General features: G+C 41.4%; 2 protein-coding genes across 4 annotated transcripts in view; both read right to left on the minus strand.

Annotated features, from left to right (window-relative positions):
- STK33 (serine/threonine kinase 33) overlaps positions 1-2,118 on the minus strand; it is a 79,151-nt gene extending 77,033 nt beyond the window's left edge. For 2 of the 3 annotated variants that reach the window (XM_044425885.1, XM_044425883.1), the window contains exon 1: positions 1,721-1,868. The gene's annotated coding sequence lies outside the window, so the exon portion shown is untranslated. Of the gene's footprint in view, positions 1-1,720; positions 1,869-2,027 lie in introns of those variants that run through there. The other variant, XM_044425884.1, reaches the window with a different exon arrangement.
- Positions 2,119-16,437: 14,319 nt separating this feature from the next.
- TRIM66 (tripartite motif containing 66) overlaps positions 16,438-22,775 on the minus strand; it is a 48,068-nt gene continuing 41,730 nt past the window's right edge. The window contains exons 15-19 of the mRNA XM_044426100.1: positions 21,551-21,689; positions 20,939-21,013; positions 19,789-19,941; positions 16,937-17,155; positions 16,438-16,497 (exon numbers count right to left, since the gene is read on the minus strand). Coding sequence (XP_044282035.1) covers positions 16,438-16,497; positions 16,937-17,155; positions 19,789-19,941; positions 20,939-21,013; positions 21,551-21,689 — 646 coding nt within the window. The remainder of the gene's footprint in view (positions 16,498-16,936; positions 17,156-19,788; positions 19,942-20,938; positions 21,014-21,550; positions 21,690-22,775) is intronic.

A 22,775-nucleotide genomic window follows, 5' to 3' on the forward strand; every position in this document is an offset into this window, starting at 1 on the left:
AAAGAGCTAAACCCAGTGTTACATGTCTGCAGGGTTCCCTGACCCTTTCTGCTAGGACACTATTGGATGCAATTCAGCTATTTCAGTGATCTTACTGCAACAAGAATGTATTTAGTATTCCATCTCCTTTAATATAATGATATAATCGCAGCCATTCCAACCTCAATACAAAAGTTCTAGTGAATGGTGACCCCAAAGCTGATTCACATAAATAATAAAATTGCTATTTTTCACAAGCCAAATATTTTCTTTGCCTTGTATCTTAAAGATGGGCAGACAGACACAGCCCACAAGGGGGAGTATGCACAAAAAAAATGAAATGTAAGTGCCACAGAAAGAACATGAAATTTACAATAACTAAAGAGTTTTAGGCTGGATGTTTAGGAAGAAAATATACTAAATCCAAAAGTGTATTTACACCCAAGGCTTAAAGCAAGTCATGTTTCAGCAGTACACTTGCATTCCAAATGTTACATTGAATTTACATTGCATGCCAAATGTTAATCCTCTACTTGCTGTCGCCCATGAACAACAATCTTAAACAGTTAATGTTTCATCTATGAAAATATTCTAAGGCTAGAGTTCTCAGCATATTTACATGAATTGAACTCTGTATAGTACAAGTTGTGGAAAAGTTTCCTGAGTCAGTTATTTTTTGTGAAAGCTACAATAGCAAAGTTTTACTGAAACATGACAGGAATAATGACAACAAAATCCTAAAAATTAGTGCAAATTGCATCAGGAGAAAAGGCAGAGGTAAATTTGTGCAGGACTAAACTCCCAGAACTTGCTTCCTCTGCCAGAAGAATTTGAGGACACACAAAAGAGAAACATTTCTGGGCATGTGGCAGTTTGTTTTTGACTAAAGCAACAACACCAACAATATTTTTCTAGCACAATTCTTTTCTTGTGCCTATGTGGCAAATGAATATCTACATCCAAAACTTTTTTGTCACTTCAATGCCTTCATGAGCTGAATTTCTGCATGTTACACAAGGCTCACAAAGCTGACATCAAAAATAGCAGCATTCGGAAGCCAGTGGGAGAACAGTCCAGTTTTTAGGACACTTGAACAAGAGAACTTCAAACAGAAACTCCACAACTGCTAAAGTGAACTTATTAAGTTCATTACTGTTAACCATGGCCTGAATTACAATGGGTTTTATTCCACTACTGGATTAGCTTACTAATGCCAGGATATTTGTGGTATCATCATCACTGCTTCGTAAATGGACACCAAAAATTTTGCATACATTTACAGTGTGATTGGAGACACATCTTTTCAGAAGTAACTCTCAGTTCAATGAGATTTACTAGCTTCAGAGAAGTGTGTATGGGATTGCAACTTAGGCTGCAATCCTTTATGTTTCTGGGAGCAACTCAGTGGGGCATACATCTGAGTAAATCTATACAGAACTGTACTATTAAGCTTTTACAGAATTGCTACAGTCTGCATTTTACAGCCCGTTCCTCTTCGGTTTCCTTGCTTACAAATGCCGATTACTTTTTCTACAACCATATGCACAGTAACTTAGGACAACACTTCTTGAATCTAATGAAGTGAGTTCCCGTCCACTAAAACCTGTGACCTTCTGACTTTAATAGCTTTGAGTTGTCCCAAGGCTCTTGGTTGCTTTGCTGCAACGGACTAGTAAACTTGCCCCGCGTAGAAGTGCTAAATTAACAAAATGCCCGAATAAGTGACCCGGGGCACACACACCTCAGGATGGCGCAGACCCCGATGGAAGGACTCTGGTAAACACACGCACCGGTCAGGTCCTCCACACAGCGCTGAGTGGCCCCGCCGCTCCAACCAGTGGCGGAGATGCTGCGCTTCCCTCATTCATTGGAACCAGCAGCGCCCCAAGCAGCCGGCATCCTCCTGGTCGCCGCCGCCGTCGTCATGGCAACCCGGCAACCAGCAGCCCGCCTCTCTGGCCCGAGCGACAGCGACTCGCTGCCCGTTCAAGCTGCAAAGTTTGCCCGTACTCGACACCGCGCCTCCCCCCGGAACACACGCCGCTCACCCCAGCTGCCTTTCCGTGGTGACGGCGGCGGCTCCCATCCGCGCTGTGTGGACCCTTCGCACTTGCAGAAACTTTTCTGCGCGTTCCCCCAGCCTGGGCACCACAGGCGGTACAGGGGCCGCGCGAGGACAAAGTAAGTCAGAGCGCGGAGCCGTTCCCTCTGCTATTCCCCCCTCCGCCCCCGGGGTGGGAATGGTCCGCGCCCGAGGAGGAGGAGGAGGAGGAGGAGAAGCAACTCGCCCCTCGCTCGCCCCTCTAAGGTTTCCCTGTTGAGCTCTGCAGCCGTGGAAGGTTTGCGGTTACCTCAGGGTTACGGTATCCCGTAGCCTTGACGATTGTGGCATGTTCTGCTTCCAGTAAATGTCGAGGGCCTGGCAAGGATGCCAAAGGCTTGGGCTGCAGCCCAGTGCATGGTTGGAGGTTAACAGGACTTAAGCTGGACCGCTGTTTGCAAGTTTGCATTTGAGAGGCACCCTTCCTGCAGAAAAACCAGGTGGCAACCCCCACCCCGTAGCAATGAGTTTTGAATAATTCTCACATATTTCAATGGTGAGGGTACAGGAGAATATTACCAATTATTGAATCCCCCTAAATCATGCCTACCTCCTAGCCTTTCAACCAGACTGCATCAAGGGTGCAATCCTAAACAAGCTTAGACAGACCAAGGCCTCAACCTCCCAGCATGCTTTGTAGGCCTTTTTCTGTCTAAAATAGTTTTAGATTGTGTCTTAAAAGTCCACCACCTTGTTCTGGCATGAAAAACTGACCTCCCATCTTCCTTTTCCCTTTTCTTATTTTATACTGTTATATGTGTTTTATATTGTTAATTTATGTATTTTTATTTATTTGTAAGCCGCCCCAAGGCTTCGGCGAATGGGGCGGCCTAGAAATTTTCTAAATAAATAAATAAATACCCTTGTCTTTTTGTTTTGTCAACATGATTGCAGGATCCATCTCTCTCTCTCTCTTTCTCTCTTACATATGGGTTCTGAAATAGTCGGCATAAAAACAGGGAAAAATGCCTTATATAAACAATAATAAACTTGAATGCCACTGCCCCAAATCTGCTTGTGGAAACTCTTCATAGTATGTCCACTCTGGGTCTTTTTAACAACTTCTTTCTAAAATGTGGTCTGACCATATTTTAACCTTAGCAAAATATTTTTGTAGTCAATCCATAATCCACCACCAGTAGCACGATATCCCATTTAGATAACACTGATAACATTGCTATGGGGGGAAAAGCAATGGTGGCTCTTTGCAATATTTCAGTAAGTTTGCATGATGCACATGAGGAGTGAAAATTGGCAGAAGATACATCACTACTTTGATATGCAGATGACATCATACTGCTGGAAGAAAGCAGCAATTAATTGAATGAATCCTATGAAAGTGAAGGAAGAAAGTATAAAAACAGGACTGCAACTGAATAAAACTCAAAAAACTCAAAAATATAGAACTTTTACTAACGATTGAAATTGTGAGAGATTTCACATATCTCAGGTCAGCCTGAGATTCAAAGAGAGACTGCACCCAAGAAATTAGAAGAATACTGAGACTTGGAAGGACAGCAGTGAAGGAACTGCAAAAGATCCTTGAGAGTGGATGCATTCCAAACATGGTGCTGGTGGAGAGCTTTGCAAATCTGCTGGACTGACAGAAAGACAAACAAGTGGGTCCTAGATCAAATCCAGCCTAAACATTCCCTGGAAGCAAAAATGAAAAAACCAGAACTATCATACTTCAGGCGCATTATGGGAAGACAAGATGGATGAAGACAATAATGCTAGGGAAGGTCAAAGGCAGGAGAAAAGGAAGACCATCTATGAGGTGGATCAGTTTCATAAAGGAAGCCACAGTCTTATTTTATGAGAGCAGAGCTGGGCTGTGAAGAACAGGACGTTTGGAGGACATTCTTTCATAGGGTTGTCGCAAGTCTAAGAAGATTTGAGGGTACATAGCAACAGACTGCATTATTGAAATGTGCATACATTATGGGATTGGCTCATCTTCCTGTTGTTCTAGCTTTCCATGTACATAAAGAGAAGAATTGATTCATGGGTACACCAGGAAAGTAATTAGTCATATGCTAGGCATAGGAGTGTGCACGTGTGTCTGTGCACACAAGCACGCTTTATTCAGTCTGCCTGTGCCACTTGCACAGATTCCACTCTGACTTGAGGAGATTGCCAGAGGAGATTGCCAAAGTCTTTGTGTGGCTGCTAATGTCAGCAATGCTGAATCATTATGCCTGGCACTGAAAAACCATCCATCTGTCCAGGAGCAGCCAGGAACCTATCTATGCTTGCAGAATGCAAACTCTATTTATTTATGAATGTGAAAACATTACTGTAAGCCCTGAACAATGAGTTGAGGTGCAGTGACCTTTTCCAAGGTCCATGCTATTGTGAACTACTTTTGCAAGTTAAATAATATATATTTACCTTAGATTATGGGAATATTCAGGATAATTATAAAAGGAATTTAACCACCATATTAAAAAAGCATGTTAACTAGTGCCTATTATAGGAGCAACAGTGCTTATGCAGTTATCTTTCAGTATATGGGGTACAAACTTAAACACATTTGGTGAGAATCAGCCTGCTGAACTCAAGTGAGCAGGCATGTATAGGATTGCACTGATAGCTATTAGGATAAATAAAAATATCCCACATTCTTTTTCTGTATTCTACAATACTATCCACAGTTTTATCAGGTATTTTTTCCTCTTTGTGTTCTGGAATCATGAATAGTGCTGTTTATTTAAAGGGAATGTAGATGTTCTTTCTCCAAAATTCTAATACTGAAATAATATCCTATATTTAGTCACTTCAGATATTAAATGTGAAAAAATGAACTTAAAATACTAATATAATAATCAATTTGGGGCATTTGCTAGGGAATTGGCAGGCATGTTTGTCACTACTCAGTGGCATATTTAAGCAAGAGACCTGGATGAGTTTTCCTTCTGCATTGCTGTAAAGAGGTCTCCAGCAGCTTTCCCCAAGTTGGTGCCCTCCAGATTCAATTTTCTGGGACTTCAGTCTTCTTCAGTGATGGCAAGCATGGCCAGTGGTTGGGACTACTAGGTGCTGAGGTCTTGTTATAGTATCACTTGATCCTCCTGAGCTGTCAAAAGCACCATACTGTGTTTGCTAACCTTGGCTAAACAGAAAATAATACTGGTTTTGTCAAATTTACTGCATTTAACTAACAAGCTAATTGATACCTAGCATATAAACTTTATTATAAATAAAGGTTCCTTGAAAGAAGTGAGGGACACTCAAAGATTGTAGGAAGCTTCCACTCCCTTCTGTGTATACTTGATTTGCAGAATACCTGGTTATAAAGACCAGTTCTGGTGATGTCAAGGAATTGCATGCTCCAGCTTCCACATTGAAGACTTTTCAGCATGTATGGCACACGTGGCCATCCCAGTGTGATGCCGTGACTATTCCTGGCTAAATTACTATAGTACTGTAATCTCTGATGAATTGTAAAAAACTGTAGCCACCTACACCTCTATTAGTTGTTTCACAATGTAATTTATACGTTGCCACAAGTTTACTTAGCTTTGTGTACTAAGAAGTAGTATCTGAACTGTTGACATTTGTTTTCATACATTTCCCCATTCGAGAAGCAATAAAGCCATTGGGTGCATCATCTCATAGCAACACTTTCTTCTATTTACTCTTGGCAGAAAAGAATAGCTGCCTTTGAGACCCAGAGCTTTCACAATGCGGCTAAAACTGCACACGTTCATTTTTGGTCATCTCACTAACACTTCCTTTGAGAAAAATGTGAAAATTTCTCTGCAGATGTGGATGCAAATATGTTGATTATTTCAATCTCAGATTCATCTCACATAACATGTACAGCTACTACTGCAGTTTTCCCACCATATTTACTTTTTATTTATTGTAATAAGTATAACTTTGCCTTTGTATGACCAAATCAAATTAATAGCAGCATACAAATACAAATATATATCACACAAGATTAAAAACAATACTAACAGTATTGAAACAGTACTAAAACAAAAGAAGCATTGTTAAAACCTTCAGTGACAGCAATGGCATTAGATATGGTTTGTGCCCTTGTTAAACTAAATCCCATTTATTTCAATGTGTCTACTCTAAGTAGGACTAACACTGGATACAATCCCATAAACACTTTCCAACATAAAACCAAACCTGTTCAAAAGCAGACAAGGAGGCAAACCTCTCTTGCTTAGATCCAGTGGCACAACTAAAAGATAGAAATAGAGCTTTTCTACATGAGGCTGTCATTCAGCCGTTGATTTGCTGTACCTGCCTTCAGTTTCATTTCCGAATTAAGAGCACGAGTGAAGAGCATTTTCTTTCCCTCTTTTCTTCTACATAACCTCTGCATGGCACAATGGTATGGCAGGATGATGCTAGTACAGAACAGAAAACTGCTATTTCTTGGGCATCCATACATTTTCCCTATGCAGAAAACCAAAGAGAAGCAAAACAAAAATGACTTGCCAGAAGTGCTGGTTAGATGCAGAACTGAAACTGGAGGGTCTCAATGTCATCAAAGAATTCATAAACCACTGTGAGTGGGCATGAGGAGCACACATTATTTACCTCTTGTAGGCAATCCTGCAATGGAAGGCCTCAAGGTCAAGCAGGTTTGTGGGAGGAGAAAATTCCTGAGATAGGCTATTATAATAAACACTTCTGAAGCAATTCATGATAATTAAGAATAACTTTTGTCATGAGTACTGTGCAGAATAAGCACAAATCTTGCTTTTCAGTGATTTAATAAAGGACCTGAAACCCATTTAACCACCCGAATATGAATTACTCCCTTTCTCTCACTTTGGAAATACAGTGGTACCTTAGCTCACGAACGCCTTGGTTCACAACCAAATTGGGTCGCCAACAAAAATTTCATGAAAATTTTGACTTGGGTCGTGAACTCTGCATTGGGTGGCAACCGAGATCACAGCCATCTCCCCACCCCCCCTCGAGTGGGGAGATGGCCACGAGCGCAGTCACATTCATGCAGGGAAGACGTGTGTGATCACGGGCGTGCTCCTGCAGGAAAGACAGGTGCAATCTCAGCCATCTCCCCCCACCCCAACCAGCACAATCGCGGCCATCTTCCCCCCTGCCAAGTGATCGCAGTCGTGTTCATGCAGGGAAGACGTGCGTGATTGCAACTGTGCTGTGCCCGTCTTTCCTGCAGGAGCGTCCCTGTGATCACACACGTCTTCCCTGCACGAACACAACTGCGATCGCGGCCCTCTCCTCGCTTGGGGGTGGGGTGGGGAGATGGCCACGATCGTGCTGGTTGTGGGGGGGGGGGGGAGATGGCCAAGAATGCGTCCGACTTTCCTGCAGGAGCACGCCCATGCCAGGATTTCTTTGAGAAGCACCACCCCAACATAACTGTAACAGAGTGTTGAATCTGATGAATGATAACGTGGTCTCTCATTTCCGGAAGGTTATGCAGCACAGGAAAAAACAAGTGATTATAGACTGATTTTTCACCAAAATTGACCTTGTAGCTAAGAGACAAAAACGAGAGGAAACCCCTGAAAGGGATCTCCCCGATGTCCTTATGGAGGAGGGCTCTCCCTCAAAACAATAACCTCCCCCCTACTTAGGTCAGGGTTCTCCACTGTACTGTACCGTACTTTGTTACTTTGTTGTTCTTTGTCACTTCGTTTCAATTTTTTCTGATTTAAAAAAATACTAACAGAACAGATTAACCTTATTTACATTAAACCTTATGGGGAAATTTGACTTGGGTCACAACCAGAGTCGTGGAGCGGATTAAGTTTGTGAGCCAAGGCACCACTGTATAAGATTTCAGAAAACATTCTTGCTGTTGCCTGTTACCTTTCAGGGGCAATAAAAACCTGGCCAGTGTTAGTGAGTGGCTTCACCAAATTCTGTATTCCTAAGGGATCCGTTCTGATTCCTGGGACATGTAACCCAGATCACACCTGAGCTTTTATCAGTTTATAGCAGTTCAATTGTAGATTCTACCAAAAAGATCACTGGAAAATTATCCTATGGAAATATAGGGGAGTATGCAGCTCTGCCATTCCATTAGTGCAGATGACGTTGCAATAACTGACACTAGGTTGTAAACTATGTGCAAGAAGAGAATCCAGCTAAAGCTTCATTTCTGAAAATGGCGGTACATTATACTTGTGCACAAATATATTGGACAATCGCTTTTTCAATGGAAGCTATTTGGTGGAGCTCTACTAGCACTCTTGAATTTGTTACATAACATTGTTGGATACTGTGCAAACAATTTTCTGTTAGAAACCCCTAACCCTGCTCTGTACCTTCAGATCCCAGATGACTTAGGAAGAAAAAGTGATGACTGCCCTAGTTGCAAAGATATGCAAGCCATCGCATAAGCCATCCTGTCCCAACTTGGTGCCTTCCAGATGCTTCAGCTTCCATCATCTCCATTCAGAATGGACAGTAGTCACAGATGTTGGGAGTTTTAGTCCAAAACTTTTGGAGGATAATTAATTGGGGAAGACTAACTTAATATGGTGGCACACTGGTCTTGATGAGAATCCTGATGTCTTAATAGCATCACCCTCACCTGCAAGAGTAGAACTCAGTAAAGCCCATCTGATACTTCAGATAATAAAAAGCAAGCCTAACTCACTGAGTAGATGCTTAAGTATGTCCTAAATCAAGTCACCACAGAAACGGCAAAAACCTACAAACATTGTTAGTACCCCAACGCTACCTGACAGTTTTAAAGGTGATGTTGGCATATACTGGTGCATAGACAAATGGTTTCTCTAAAGTTAAATGTTTACGTGGTCAGGATGGTTTTTATACCAACTGTTGCTCACTGTAGTTGAGTTGGCATTTTGCTTTTATAAGACAGTTTAATGACGTCAGTGTTATTTCACAGGTGGGGATACGTCCAAAGTAAAGACAAACACATTTTAAAGCATTAAGTATCTCCTGCTGATTTTTAAAAAATGGTGAGCGAGGGTGTGGGGAGCACCTTTGGTTTATTAGAAATGCTCACTATCTTGTTTGCACATGCTCTCTTTTGCCACAGACCTTTTAAAAAGCTTACTTTTTAAAAGTAATTCTCACATTAATGTGTTGGTTTTTCTAACCAAGTTGATGCCGAACTTTAGAGAAGTAAGCAGAATACTTCATCTTACTGATCAAATACGCTTAGAAACAATCATTATTGCAGATGCACATGGATGAATCACAAAACAAACATTCCATGTTGCTTGCAGTGATTTGCGTCTATGACCACACATGACCCAGCATGCCCTTCAGGACAATCTGGAAGCTTCAGTTGCTGCAAACACAACAGCCTGTTTCATAAAAGGAATAGGTCTGAACAGGTGAGCTGCCAAATACATAGTTCATAAATGATCTAGTAACTGCATTAGAGTATTCCTATGAATTTCTTGGCACAATTCAAGGTGCTAGTTTGTTTTGAGCTAAAAAGTTGTAAGATGCATCCTTAGGTGGGAGTAGGTCTCATTGAGCTCAGTGGGACTTGCTACAGAGGAGACATGGATATCATGAATTGTAAGATGTCCATCCTAGTGGTTTTATACTAAATCCTGCTGAACCTGGAGGGACTTGCTTTTGAGGAAACATAATTAGGAGTCTTTGAGCACCTTAAAGACTTAAACATTTATTACTGTATACATTTCTAAATATTTTAAGCTAATACAAGACTATGTTGGTTTTGCTGCAACAGCATAACCTAGTTAACTTTTTGGGAATAATTTAGATGGTTTGGGTATTCAATATATCTAAGATATACTCTTCTTTTCAACATCAGATTTATTATTACTCAAATGTACATACCTCTTTTCACAGAAGTATCAATGCGGTGAATATAAAATGCAATGGAATTAGAACAATAAAATATAACAAGAGAACAACACAATATAAAATAAAACTGCAGTAAGCCACGCACTCTACTGTGTGCTGGAAACTATGGCTGGCTGGACTGCACATCACAGAAAAGCTATATAAAAAGATGAGCTTCAAGAATATGTCTAAAAGTCAGACATGTGGGGCCCTGTTTAATATCAATTGGAAAATTGTTCCAGAGGGTGGACACTGCTAAACTAAATGATCTCTTACTAGTGCTCATAAGGCAAACCTCAGGAACATGTGGCACCCTCAGTAATGCTCCATCAAAACATGGGCATCAGAGAAGGACATACGGGGTAAGGTGCTCATCAAGGTAAGACCAAGTCTTCTTGGCAATTTTTGATACCATCAGCTATAGTATCCTTATGGAACAACAGTCTGATCTGGGGGTACTGGACTGCAGTGGCCAGTAACCCCAATGTTGTGCTTGGGAAATACTGCACAATCTACTGAAATGGATTGTCCTGTATGGAATTTCCCAGGAATCAGTCTTGCCCACCATCTCAACATTTCAGTCTTGCCCACCATCTCAACATTTAGATGAGACAGCTGAACGGGGTCATCCGGAGTTTTGGAGTAGCTTGATAATTGGTATGCTTATGACACACAACTCTATTTCTTCTTTTCAGCTCCAGTAGGTGAGGCTGTGGATATGTTAATGAGTACCTGGGTATGGCAATGGACTGGATGAGAGCTAACAAACTGAAGCTGGCAAGACTGAGATGCTGTTTGTGGGTGGTTTCTCTGACTGGATGGAGGGTGTTCCACCTGCTCTAGATAGGGTTGCATGTTCCTTGCAAGAAGAGGTCCATAGCTTGGGATTTCTTCTTGAGCTTTTCCAATCACCTGAGGCTCCAGTTACCTCAGTGGCATAGAGTGCCTTTCAGGTGGTGACCCAGCTATGCCCCTGTTGAGACATGGTTTCAGGAATCTATGCTCCAGGAATCTTTAAACTAGCCTGCTGAAAAAGACTCTTTGTGGGACTGCCCTTGAAGACTTCAGAAGCTGCAGCTTCTGTAATAACCAGTTACAGAAGGTCTGGACATGTAACACCAGTTCTTGCCTGGTTGCATTGCCTGCCTACATTCCTCTGAGCATAATTCAAGGTACAGAGTTTAACCCATAAACCCTATGCAGCTTTGGGCTGCAATACTCGATGGAACTCCACTCCCAGTCACAACCTACCTGGCCATTATTCCAAATGCCAAAGAAGGCTTGGTTGGTGGCAACAAGGCAGAGGGTCTTCCCTGTGGTAGCCCCAAAATTGTGGAATGAGACCTGAGACCTGCCTGGCAGTACTCTGCCATCTTTTTGGTGCCAAGTTAAGACTGCCTGCTATACAGAGGCATTAACTCTGTACAAATCACACATGGAGTAGTGGTGGTGTCCACTACTTTAACAGGCTTAGTTGTATGACCCTTTTTCACTTTGAGTCATTTAAAAGTTGTAGTTAAAACTCTAGTGAAAGTGTATGTTTTTATTGTTATTTATAGTTTATATTCTATGGTTGTACACCTACCAGGGAGCTTCAACTTTTGGGCAATATAGAAATGATATAAATAGAACATTCCCATAGTATGTAGTAGCAATGCTACTCTTCCGTAAACCACTCCACTCCTAAAGTCCCTATCAATTTCCCCTTCCACTCTGCCCCACATCAAAAATGAAATGAAAATTTGGGGTGAGGGTCTAGCAGTGTGTGTGTGTGCGCGCACGCGCGCTTCTTCTGAGGGAAGAATGAGCCCAATCCCTACCATGAGTGGTGGGAGAATGATTGGCGCTCCAGTTCCCAGCTGTCTTTAAGTTAGGAATCCAAACTATCCTTTGGCTCCTCACACAGTGTCCAGGAGCCATAAGGTTGTGCCTAAATTACATAAAAAATGACTGCAACTTCCATACCATGACCTTAGCTGGCACGTGCAAGAGGAACAGGGAGTAGATTATTTGTTTTTCAACAAGAACTCTGACAATGCAATCAGAAAGAAGCAACCAGCCTGCAGGACACACAAAAGAGCCAATAATTTGGAAATCCATACAGAAAATTGTGGAAGGGTACACCTACAATTAATTATGTGATAGGAGGACATTTTGGTTTAATATTCATATTCTCTTTGTTATTTTCTCTTTATACTAATTTGTATGTCACACTAGATAATCTTGGTTTACACTTGATTGCTACAATAGCCTCTTTTGTACAGAAGCTATACTGTAATCCTCTACACACCTACCTTTGAATAAACCCCATTAAACTCAGTGCTGTTTACGTTCAGTGGCATCCTTGACCACACTACTTTTTCATTCAAGGTAAAGATGTGGGAAATAGGAAACCAAATGTAAGCATCACAAGGCCTCAAGATTCTCGCTTGTTTAGTCAAGGGTTCTTTCTGATACTGTGTTATCTCTACAGCAGCTCAATGTCATATCAGATGTAGACGTTCATAGAGTCGGGTCAAAATTTAATGGATCAGTAAATCTATAAGAGGATGATTCCTGCCACATTCAGTGAACATGCAGAGGGTGAACTCCAGGTGAACTCTGGGAAACAGTGGATTCCACTGGTAAGTGGGCTCACAGACTTATCTCAAGGAGCCAGAGAGAGAAATGTCTGGATGCTATCTATAGCATGGCCAATTTCCAATGGGACTTGGAAAAGGGCCTTATTCTCCTAAATGCATGGGCTGGATGATATAGGAGAAGACCTTCTTCGGGTACTTATGTCCCAAGCCATTTAGGACTTAAGCACTATCATGTAAAACTACGTTTGGAAGCAATGTAATTGTTTAAGTATTTGTGTACTATGGCTCCACCTAGCTAAACCTGTGAGAATTTTCATAGCCAAACTCTGAATCAATTGATTCCCAAGTCGTGTTTTAAGGCAACCCTACAGGAATCCACTCAGGAGGTTACCACAGCATGGATCATTGTAGCCAAGCTATCCCTGGCCAGGAAAAGCCTTAGTTGGTTAACCAGCCAAAGCTTGTAAAAGGGACTCAGTCCCACCAAGGCTTTCATCTAAATTGTGTTCTTGTTGAGGATAACTCAACCTCATCCAGAACAGCCTAAGTACTGACCTGACCTGAATGCCACTTATCCTGGTGCTTCCATCGTCTCAGGATTCTGCTTAATTTATTAACCCTCATCCAGCCGATTAGTACATCCAGGCAAGAGTTCACCTTCACCTTACTCAGATGACAAAGGTGAGTTTGCACAACACGTTAAGCCATCATTGCAAATAAGCCATAGTGTGGGCTCTCTGTAGACCAATCCATGATGCTTTCAACAAAGAACTGAAAGCATTTGGTTTGCTCTTCCACTCTGTCATCCTCGGTCCTTCAGTGGTATACCATTGTCCTTCAGGAGAGAACCCATCTTATCTCCCTTTACCTGCTCTGGTTGCTATCCCTTTTTGTTTGCCACATTTTTTTTTCTTTTTCACAGACTTACACATGTGAAATTAGGGTAGTGTTTTTTAATGCTATGGCTGGGAAGTAGCTGTAGAAGAAATGTTTGTACCTGCAGTGACTGCTCCATCAGTGTGGGTACCCAAATTTCCCCTCCATTTACTTCAGCCATTACTTTATTAAGAATTCCTCCTCCATTTGCTTCTCAGTCACCAAATTTACATATAACTTCCCATGCAAAAAATATACAAATATTATTCAGTTGCTGTTTTCAAACACTCTTACAGAGGTAGCAGATTGGAACAGCAAATAGGATGCCAGCACTAGTGGTACTCACACCCACCTTCCATAAGGCCCTGCATTCACTTCATCCCATTTTCTCAGAGGGTTTTCCAACTGTCAGGGACTCACAGTAATGAGTCCCTGAAAGTCCGACAACAGTCTCCAGAATCGACAGGGCCACATATCCCACTCTGTCTTGCAACAGAGATTACTCATCCAGACAAACAAGAGTGTTCAACTATCACCTAGCCTAAAACAAGATTAAAATCCATTTCAGCCACAATCACCTGGAGCTGAACCACAAAAAAAGGATATTTGCAACTGGAGGATAGTTATCAGGGCCAAGCTAGTGTTTCTTAAGCAGCAGTACCACAACCACCTTTTCAAATCAACTGGGACCAACCACTCTCCCAAAAAGTCATCAATCATCTTCTTAGCCCTATCCACTCATCCCTCTAGGGTTCAGCATAAGCAGTCAGCATAGGTGAGGATTACAGCTGGTTGGCCAAACCTCTCCAAGCATCTTCTTCACATCCTCAGGACTCATTAATTGAAATCAATCTCACATAACTAGACTAGAGGTGATGCTTTAGACACCTGCATCAAAGTCAGAGTGTACATGGGAGATTTTATCCTGAAAATATTTTGCAAAGTTGTCACAGCAGGTCTCTGAGAATTCTAATAAATCTTTTCCAGGATCTAGATGTAATGTCTTTACTACCTAGAAAACCTTTTCCAGATGGCTCCCTGAAGGTACAGTCATGCTGGAAGTAAGACTTATTTGTCACAATCACTGTGATGAAGTAGGTATGACATTGAAGCCAGGTAAGTAAGATAATATGCTTTTCCTTTTGTCAGTCACTGTGAGACTGGAGACTTGCATTCTGGTTGTTACTCAGCCTGCTTCATTGCCAACAATTGCCAGGAAGCTGGCTGGGCTCTGCAGCTCAGGAGAAGACATTGGGTCAATGGTTCTCATCTTCTCACTGTTCCAAAGCAAATGCAGAGCTTTTGCAAGACTATCAGACAACTCAGTTGATCTGCACCCAGAGTATGTCATTTTGAAAATCTGTAGTATAAACACAATAATGCATAATGTTTGTATGATTTAGATGCCCACAGACCTGGACTGTGTAATCAAGGCTGCTATCTAGCTCAAGGCTTGCAAGGTCCTGTGAGACTTCTGAGCAACTAAGGTTATGGTATCAAGGCAAATCAGCCAATGATATTACAGAAGGCTGGACAAGAAGATAAGAGTGCAAGACTTGACATTATGAGCAGCCTGACATTTCAACAGGCACTTAGCTAATTATGTATGGAACATTAGCCAAGAACATTGGCAGAGAAAGAACTTAGCTAACAGTTTACATTCTTTTTTCAGTGACTGGTTTATTATACAATATGAAAAGAAACAACGTTTTTCTACAGCAGTTACGTTGAACAATATTAACATTGGCAACTGGAAGAAATATTTCAGTCTTCCTAATAATCCTCTAAACTCTCTATTCTCTATTATAACATCCATGGATACCATATTCAGTAAATTTCACTGTGCTGAAAGCTCTTTTCATTTACAGTAAGTCTAGTATAATTGGGAACTGCTACCCTTTTGAGGACTTAAAGTAACTCTTAATTTAAAGAGTCAGATGAAAGTCAAGAAACATAAAAAGGCTACCCTATTACATCTGCAATCACACCCAATCCACATTGACTGGATACTTTGAATATCTCATTTGGGATTGGGAATGAGGCTAAGGAATGCTGAGCTGGGTCATGGATGAGGCTTAATGGAGCAGTGTACGATCAGACAAGGCATGAGGGATAAGAAGAGGCATTATATAAACTGAAACAATTGCATGTTACATCATGAACTATATAGATTGCACATGTGGGATTAAATCTGACACTTTACTAGGTTGTAAACAGTAGGAGGAAGAAAAAAGGCCCCAAAAAGCAAGAATAATGCACTACAGGAACTTCTCCTTCTAATAACAAGCCTATGGATTGTACTGGCTGCCGGTTGGCTTTCTTTTTGATACATACACACATCCCATGTTCAGTACTGCTGGACAAGGGACTGAAGACAGGTATAATGCAAACTCTCACTGTCTGATGGGTACTCCCCTCACCCCCAGAGTGTGGCATCAATCCACTTCTGGCTCCCAGTCACTAATCATGAGAACAGAAGGCATCAGACATTTTTTCTGGAACTAATGAGGATAATTCCCGCATGCATTTCTCTCACTTTCTCCCAACTATGCAGTCTAATAACTAGAGAGTCAATAACTCTCAATTAAACTGGGCATCCACTGAATTCCAGTGGATTAGGTTTTCTCTTGCCACATTTTGTTAGTGAGGCAACTTAACCTATTTTAGGAGTTGCAGTCCACTCCTCGGATGAATGTGGAATTCTTTTTGTTCGGTATAAGCACATGCAGAATGTGTTTGGTGTGCTGTAATGGTATATTTCCCAGTTAGCCACAATCTATAAAGTGATGAGACAATATGGAATAATTTTAAAAACAGCATAACAAATGACCTATTTTTATTATTAATCACTATTGCATATGACCAAAACATTTGTGTAAATACAAATCATTAGACAAAACAGATAGCTTGGACACTACCAATTAAAATTACATTACTTTAAAAAAACTACTCAGCCCAAAGGGTCTAAGTAATGAAGGTGGTTGACCACTACTGTGAAGTTCACATGAAACATCTAAGTGACATTTTCGGTCTCCTTTCACACAGTCTGTTACTTTGATCTTTTTGTTCTTCGCAGCATTCCAAGCAGTGCTCCAGAAGTCACACCTGAGAAAAACCTTTAGCTGGCCAGAACATTGGTCTTTTAGTTTTTTCACTTTCCTGTGTACAAAGGAAAGAAAAAGGTGAAGTCTTATCAAGTATTATTTGACACTGTGTTGTCTTTGGCAAAATAATTCGGTAGTTCAGCAGATATTTACTGACTCACTTTCTTCACACTGATCTATTTAAATAACTGAACATGAAGGCCATCTTAGGATAACAGCCAATGCTAGCCTACGAGTAGACCTACTGAACTGAAAGAAACTTAAATCAGTCATAACTAACTTTAGTCCAATTCATTTAAATCGGTCTTCTCTGCATGAGACTGACATTAGATACTACTCTTAGCAATCAGATCCTAAATAAGCAACGTCTTAATTTTACTGAAGTTTGGTCATACATTCCCAGACATATTGCCAACGTTCTGTATTAATAGCTGTTAAAAGCATTAGCTCTGGGGCCACTTAGCATACAAGTGTTTTTACTCGTTTATTCTTACAGCATGCCGTCGCCTTCTCTTTGGTTGGATGCACTCCTGTCTGTACGTGGGCCACTGGAATCCTTTGGGAGCCACCTGGCTATTCTCATGCTCCACCTCCTCTGAATCGGAGTCATTTTGTTGCACCAAGGAGAACTGCTTCTCTGGATAAATGTCTTTTAGTTTGCTTTCGAAAAATATTTCCAGACATCTTCCAGCTTCAGCAACCTCTGAGTCAGGCTACAAGAGAAAGTATAATCATTTGCTGATCTTAATGTGTTGTAATCATACTGTTTATCTAGTAGGACCTGCTCTCCCTGTTGCTAGGATTATGAGCCTCTTGGTTTTTCTTTTTTCCTATTGCATTAGGGTTTTTCTTTTTCCAAAATCATATCATTTACAGTGAAACAGAAAATAGTTAATAGTTCCAACACAGAGTAAGACATAAGATCATGGAAACAGTATATTAAAATAATGAATACTATACATTAAGTAATGTTGTCTTTTCAAAATGATAAATGAATCAACAGTGGTTATGGGAAGAATAGATTCCTGTCAACATAAGACATAAACAGAAACCACACACTGAAAAAGAGGTTGGGTTTAGCCGCGCTTCTAGATAATTTAGAGCAGTGGATTAATATCTCTAAAGATGCAAGATATCACATTCCACTGAACCAGTTTTGGTGGTTATAATATGGCATTTATAGCACGTCTATTCTCCTATTGTGAGGACCCAAGGGGTTTGCATAGTCCTCCACTCCAGTCTACCCTAACCACAACCCTGTCAGGTGGGTTAGGCTGAGAGTCACTGCCTGGTCTAAATTCACCCAGTGCACTTCATGGCTGAGTGGGGACTAGAACCTCAGTCTCCCAGATCCCCTGTGCAGCACTCTAACTACCACACCAGCTCTCAGGACAGCAAGGATCAAAGGACAAACCAAATATTCCTCCAAAGTCCCAAGCTGAGAGGTGGGTTTTCCAATATGCTCAGTCTCAAGAAAGCAAAAAGAGAAAATAGAAGGCAATGCAATACTCAAGGATCAGTCAATGTGGTCAATTGTTTGAGATAATAATAGTCAAGGAAAATGTCAGTCCCTCTTTGGACTTTATGTGTTAGAAATAGCAAATGTCAAACTGAGGGTCATGCAGATAGGGACAGAGAGGAATGAGAAAAACAAATTTAAAAATCACAGGGAGAAATAGAGATTGTTGGGAATGAAAATTCTTGGCACATGATTCAAGGCCAGGAAGATTCATAGTCTTCAGAGGATGGGGTGGGGCGGAGGGGTCCTGGGAAGCAGGGCCTCTGAATTTCTAGATGGGAGAGGCAGGAGGGCTGATCCCAAGGCCACCCTCCCAAGGTGTTCAGGCAGACCCTACAAATAGTCACAGTCTGCATATGCCAGGAGGGGATGTGGAACAAGAGCAAGACAAGCCTGGTATGATCCTTGACTTCATGATGCAGCATTTGGAAGAGGCAGGCTAGCTAACTAGAGAGGTAGTATACAGCCAAGATGCTAGCCTATCTCCAGAGGGGTGGGGCCCTGGGGTACTCAGAAGGATGGTTCTTGGAGGTAATTGCTAGTTTGGGTTCAGTGACTCTGCTGATTATGCTTTGCTGGATGTACACTGGACAATAAAGAGCTCTGTTGTTTTGAAAGGGCGAAGGGAGTAACCTAACTCACTATGAAGTTTATGTCTTTCTTCACCTCCATCACAAATTATTGCAGTCTCTACTTTTCAGAATTAAAATATTCACTCCAAATACATAGCAAGTGTTTGTCCCATAAGCATCTCTTCTCCAGAATAATGAGAAGCTACCTTCAATTACCTCTAGTCATCATACAAAGATTTTTGGGAGCCAGATTCAAGAATCAAGAATATTCAATAAAATTTTTCACAGCAAGAAAAAAAATCACAGCATAATTCTTTCCAAAGGTGCTTATGACTATCAGTGAGGAATCATCAGGATGGCAGCCGGTGATGAGTGGAGTTCCCCAGGGCTCAGTTCTGGGACCAATTCTGTTCAACGTTTTTATCATTGACATGGAGGAGGGGATAACCAGTCTGCTGACTAAACCCATGGATGATACCAAAGTGGGGCAGTGGCCACAACTGTGGAGCAGGTGATCCAGATCCAGAAGGATCTGGACAGGCTGTGGAAGTGGGTGGGGGACTACAGGATGGCATTCAATGCAGATAAGTGCAAGATCTTATCACACCGCAGTGTGATGTGGTGGTTAAGGCAAATGGCACCCTTGGATGTATAGCCAGAAGCGTGGTTTCCAGATCTAGGGAAGTGTTGATGCTGCGGTACATGACTATGGTGAGCCCACAACTGGAGTACTGTGTCCATTTCTGGGCTCCACATTATAGAAGAGACATAGCTAGTTTCGAATTGGTTCAGGGCAGGATCACAAGAATGGTAGCCAGGTTGGGAGGGATGGTATATGAGAAATTGAGGGAACTGGGTCTTTCAGCCTGGAGAAAAGGAAACTCCGAGGGGATCTTTTAGTGACTTACAGGTATGTGAGAGGATGTCATGTGGAGGAGGGCTGTGACCTGTTCTTCCCTGCAGTGGAGGGCAGGACGCATTCCAGTGGAACAAAGCTCAAGGAACCAGGCTTCCAGCTGGATGTCAGAAAGTAATTCCTGACAGCTAGAACCCCTAGAATTTGGAATGGGCTTCCAAGGGAGGTGGTGGAGGCCCCATCAGTGAATGGGGGATTGGACAACCACATGTTGGGGATTACCTGAGTGGATCCGGCTGGAACCGGGGGTCAGTCTAGATGGCCTGGGAGGCCCCTTCTGACTCACTTTTTTATATTTCTATGCTTCAGAGTACTGCTTTCTGAATTACAAGTACTTACGTAGTTGAATGTTGCACAGTTCCAAAACATAAGACGCACATCTGCGACCAGCTCTTCAGAGGTGGAATAATGCAATTTGTTCTTTTTCTGTAGCTTTTTCCGGATTATGGACAAATCCATGGGCCTTTTGATGATCTGATAATAATGGCGAGCCTATCACAAATGTTATTTGCATAAGATTTTTAATAAATCACAATATCTCTTTGAACCTCAAAACCTAGGTTAAGGCAAGTATGTTCTGCATCTTGCATATAAAGCAGACACCCAGTATGGATGATTAAAGAACCCATAATTGTTTGCATGTGGCTGGTTACGTGCTGCCTTCTGATCACCTGCTTACAAGCTAGAAATGCCCTGTTCCTGGCTTTTTACCCTGCAATCTGAATGGCTTTGTTATAGGTTAAAGCTCTGGGCTGTTTTCCCCTCAACAACTCAGAATTCAGATGGCACAGCAAAGAACTCAGAAAAGTTCCTGGGTTATTTAGCAAAGCAGAAACAGGAGACTAACTGGGAGCCGGCAGCATGCCTGTTCACACCTGCATACTTATAAATCATGCAAACAAGGTCAATGAGCTAAAGTTTAAAAGGGAATGAAATCATGTGATTGTAACTGAAACTAAACAAAACAGCAGTACTCCTCTGCTCTGTATAACAGAAGATTTAAAAAGCAAAACTGTTTTGCTTAGGGAAAAAAAGAACATGATATGAATATGACTCCACAAATATATGAAAAAGGAAACTATAATTTTGATTATATTCACAAAATAAGAATGAGGGCACTCCTGGGAAAGAACATTGTAAGGTAGGAAGTAACCTACCATCTGAACTCACTCTTATAACTATGCAAAGCTTCTTATTTAACAACTTCTGTATTTTGTATTTAGGAAAAATAGGATCAGAAATTTAGAGAATATAGTATGAGAAATTCTCAGCACTGCCTCAGTTCTATGATTAGGCTATTTTCTGCATGATGGAGAAAATTGACAAGTCTGAACATTTCACTGAAATAGGCAAAAGACAGGCCAGGGCCTGCCAACAGGTAATTACAGCTGCTGAAAAAAACACAGCAGAGACTGAAAGGGGTAAGAAAAATATGTGCAGGTAAAGCAAATATTACCAGAGGTATCATTTCCATTTATGTAAAACTTACCAGGGGGCTGACTGGTTCATGGAATGGTAGACTCAGGTTATTGCACAACAAAGAAAGTACCAGTTTCTCGCACTTCTGTAAAATGTGAGTTTATAATTACTTTTGGTTTACACAAATACAAATACCTGTGCTGATATCTGGCATCAATTAAGAGTTTTTGCATAAATCCTTTATTTCTCTATATACTTTCCCACTCCCTCCTCAACTATAAACCAAGATGCCCTACCTACAATAGAATACAGCAACTTTTGACTAATTTCCACTAAGCATATGTTACCATGATAGAAAGCATGGGTTTCTTTTTCACATTGATTGTTAAAATCCATATTATTTCTACAATTTGATTGACAACTAAATATTTATACATGGTAAAAACTATATTCCTGTTTTGTTATTTCAACAGCAAACTTGAACGATTTACTAATGGGGAAATCATAACAAAATATAAACTGCTTAACTAATCTTGACTTGTATTCAGTACCACTGCATGTTACTTTTTGTTTGTATTCCATATAATGTTCCTTCAGACAGGTACAATTAATGAAGAGTCAATGTACAATACTGGAGAAAAGAAGATCTTGTCTACGTTCTTCTACTGGTAACTGGACCTACCTTCTGCTCATAGTCATCGAGACCATAGAGTGCTCTTGCTTGTGTCAGTGTGCTGCTGTAGTTGAAACGTGTGTTTTCACAGTCATACTCTACCTCCGGTTTCTCCACATTGCGACAAAGCGTGCACACCCATTCACCACTGAAGCAGAGGAGAAAAAGGCATCATCAGACTGTTCCAGTTGACCATGGGCCCCTGATAGATGCTTTGACAAATATTAACTGGGTTCGGATACTGTGATGGTCCACACTGAAGGGCTGACTGTAGGTTATGCTCAAACCATGCAATCTCTTTGAAATGTGAGCTATTATGTTGCCTGAATCCAGCCAAAATTCATGGTGAGCAACCAGGGTTTATGACCCAACATAAGAATGGGTTCTCTGCATGGGTTGAGGTTAACAAGCTATGGCTTCTTAACAACTGGGTTCAGACAACACAACTCATATTGCAGAAACCACCCTTGTTTCAACAACTACCCATATTCAGTCCTCAAGAATGAGTCATCATGTTGTCTGACCTCAGTTGGTGAAGATTTCTCCTATGCAAGCTGCTTTACACAATGAAGCCCATTGCGACAAATGCCTACACAGATAATATATTCTTTAGGAATCAATGTATTTAGGCATAGTCCTGTGTATGTTTAGAGAGAAAATTGTCCTACCATTCTGTGACTGGAGAATGCTGAGAGTTGCTGAGAGCTGTAGGGCTTTTTTCTGTCTAAACATGCATGGGATTCCACCTTTAATGATTTACGATACAAGGTACAGCCATGGATGCAATAAGGCAGAAAAAAGAATCTGTGATAAAATTATTTTTACATGCACCTGGCATGTAGAAAACTAGATTGCAGCAGCAGCATCCCTTTCTTATTATCATCACATTGCATTTATATCCCTCGCGTCCCCACCCCCACTCCTGGGGAACCCCAGGAAGCTGGCACAGTGCTCCTCCACTCCACTTTATCCTGACAGCAACAACCCCATGAGATACTCTAGGCTGGGAGTGAGTGGCTGGCTCAAGATGACCCAGTGAACTTCGTGGCCAAGTGGCAACTAGAACCTGGAACTCGCAGGTCCCCAGTCCAGCACTCGCCATGCCACCTTTGTTTATTTGTATAATGCCCCATAGCCGAAGCTCTCTCAGAGGTTTACACAGCCCATTAAAACAGATGATAAAAATACAATAAAAATCATAAAAACAGAAAAAATGCAAAATTAAAAGCCAATA

The sequence above is a fragment of the Varanus komodoensis genome, unplaced genomic scaffold (genome assembly GCF_004798865.1).
Source record: "Varanus komodoensis strain SLA01 unplaced genomic scaffold, ASM479886v1 scaffold16, whole genome shotgun sequence".
NCBI lineage: Eukaryota > Metazoa > Chordata > Lepidosauria > Squamata > Varanidae > Varanus > Varanus komodoensis.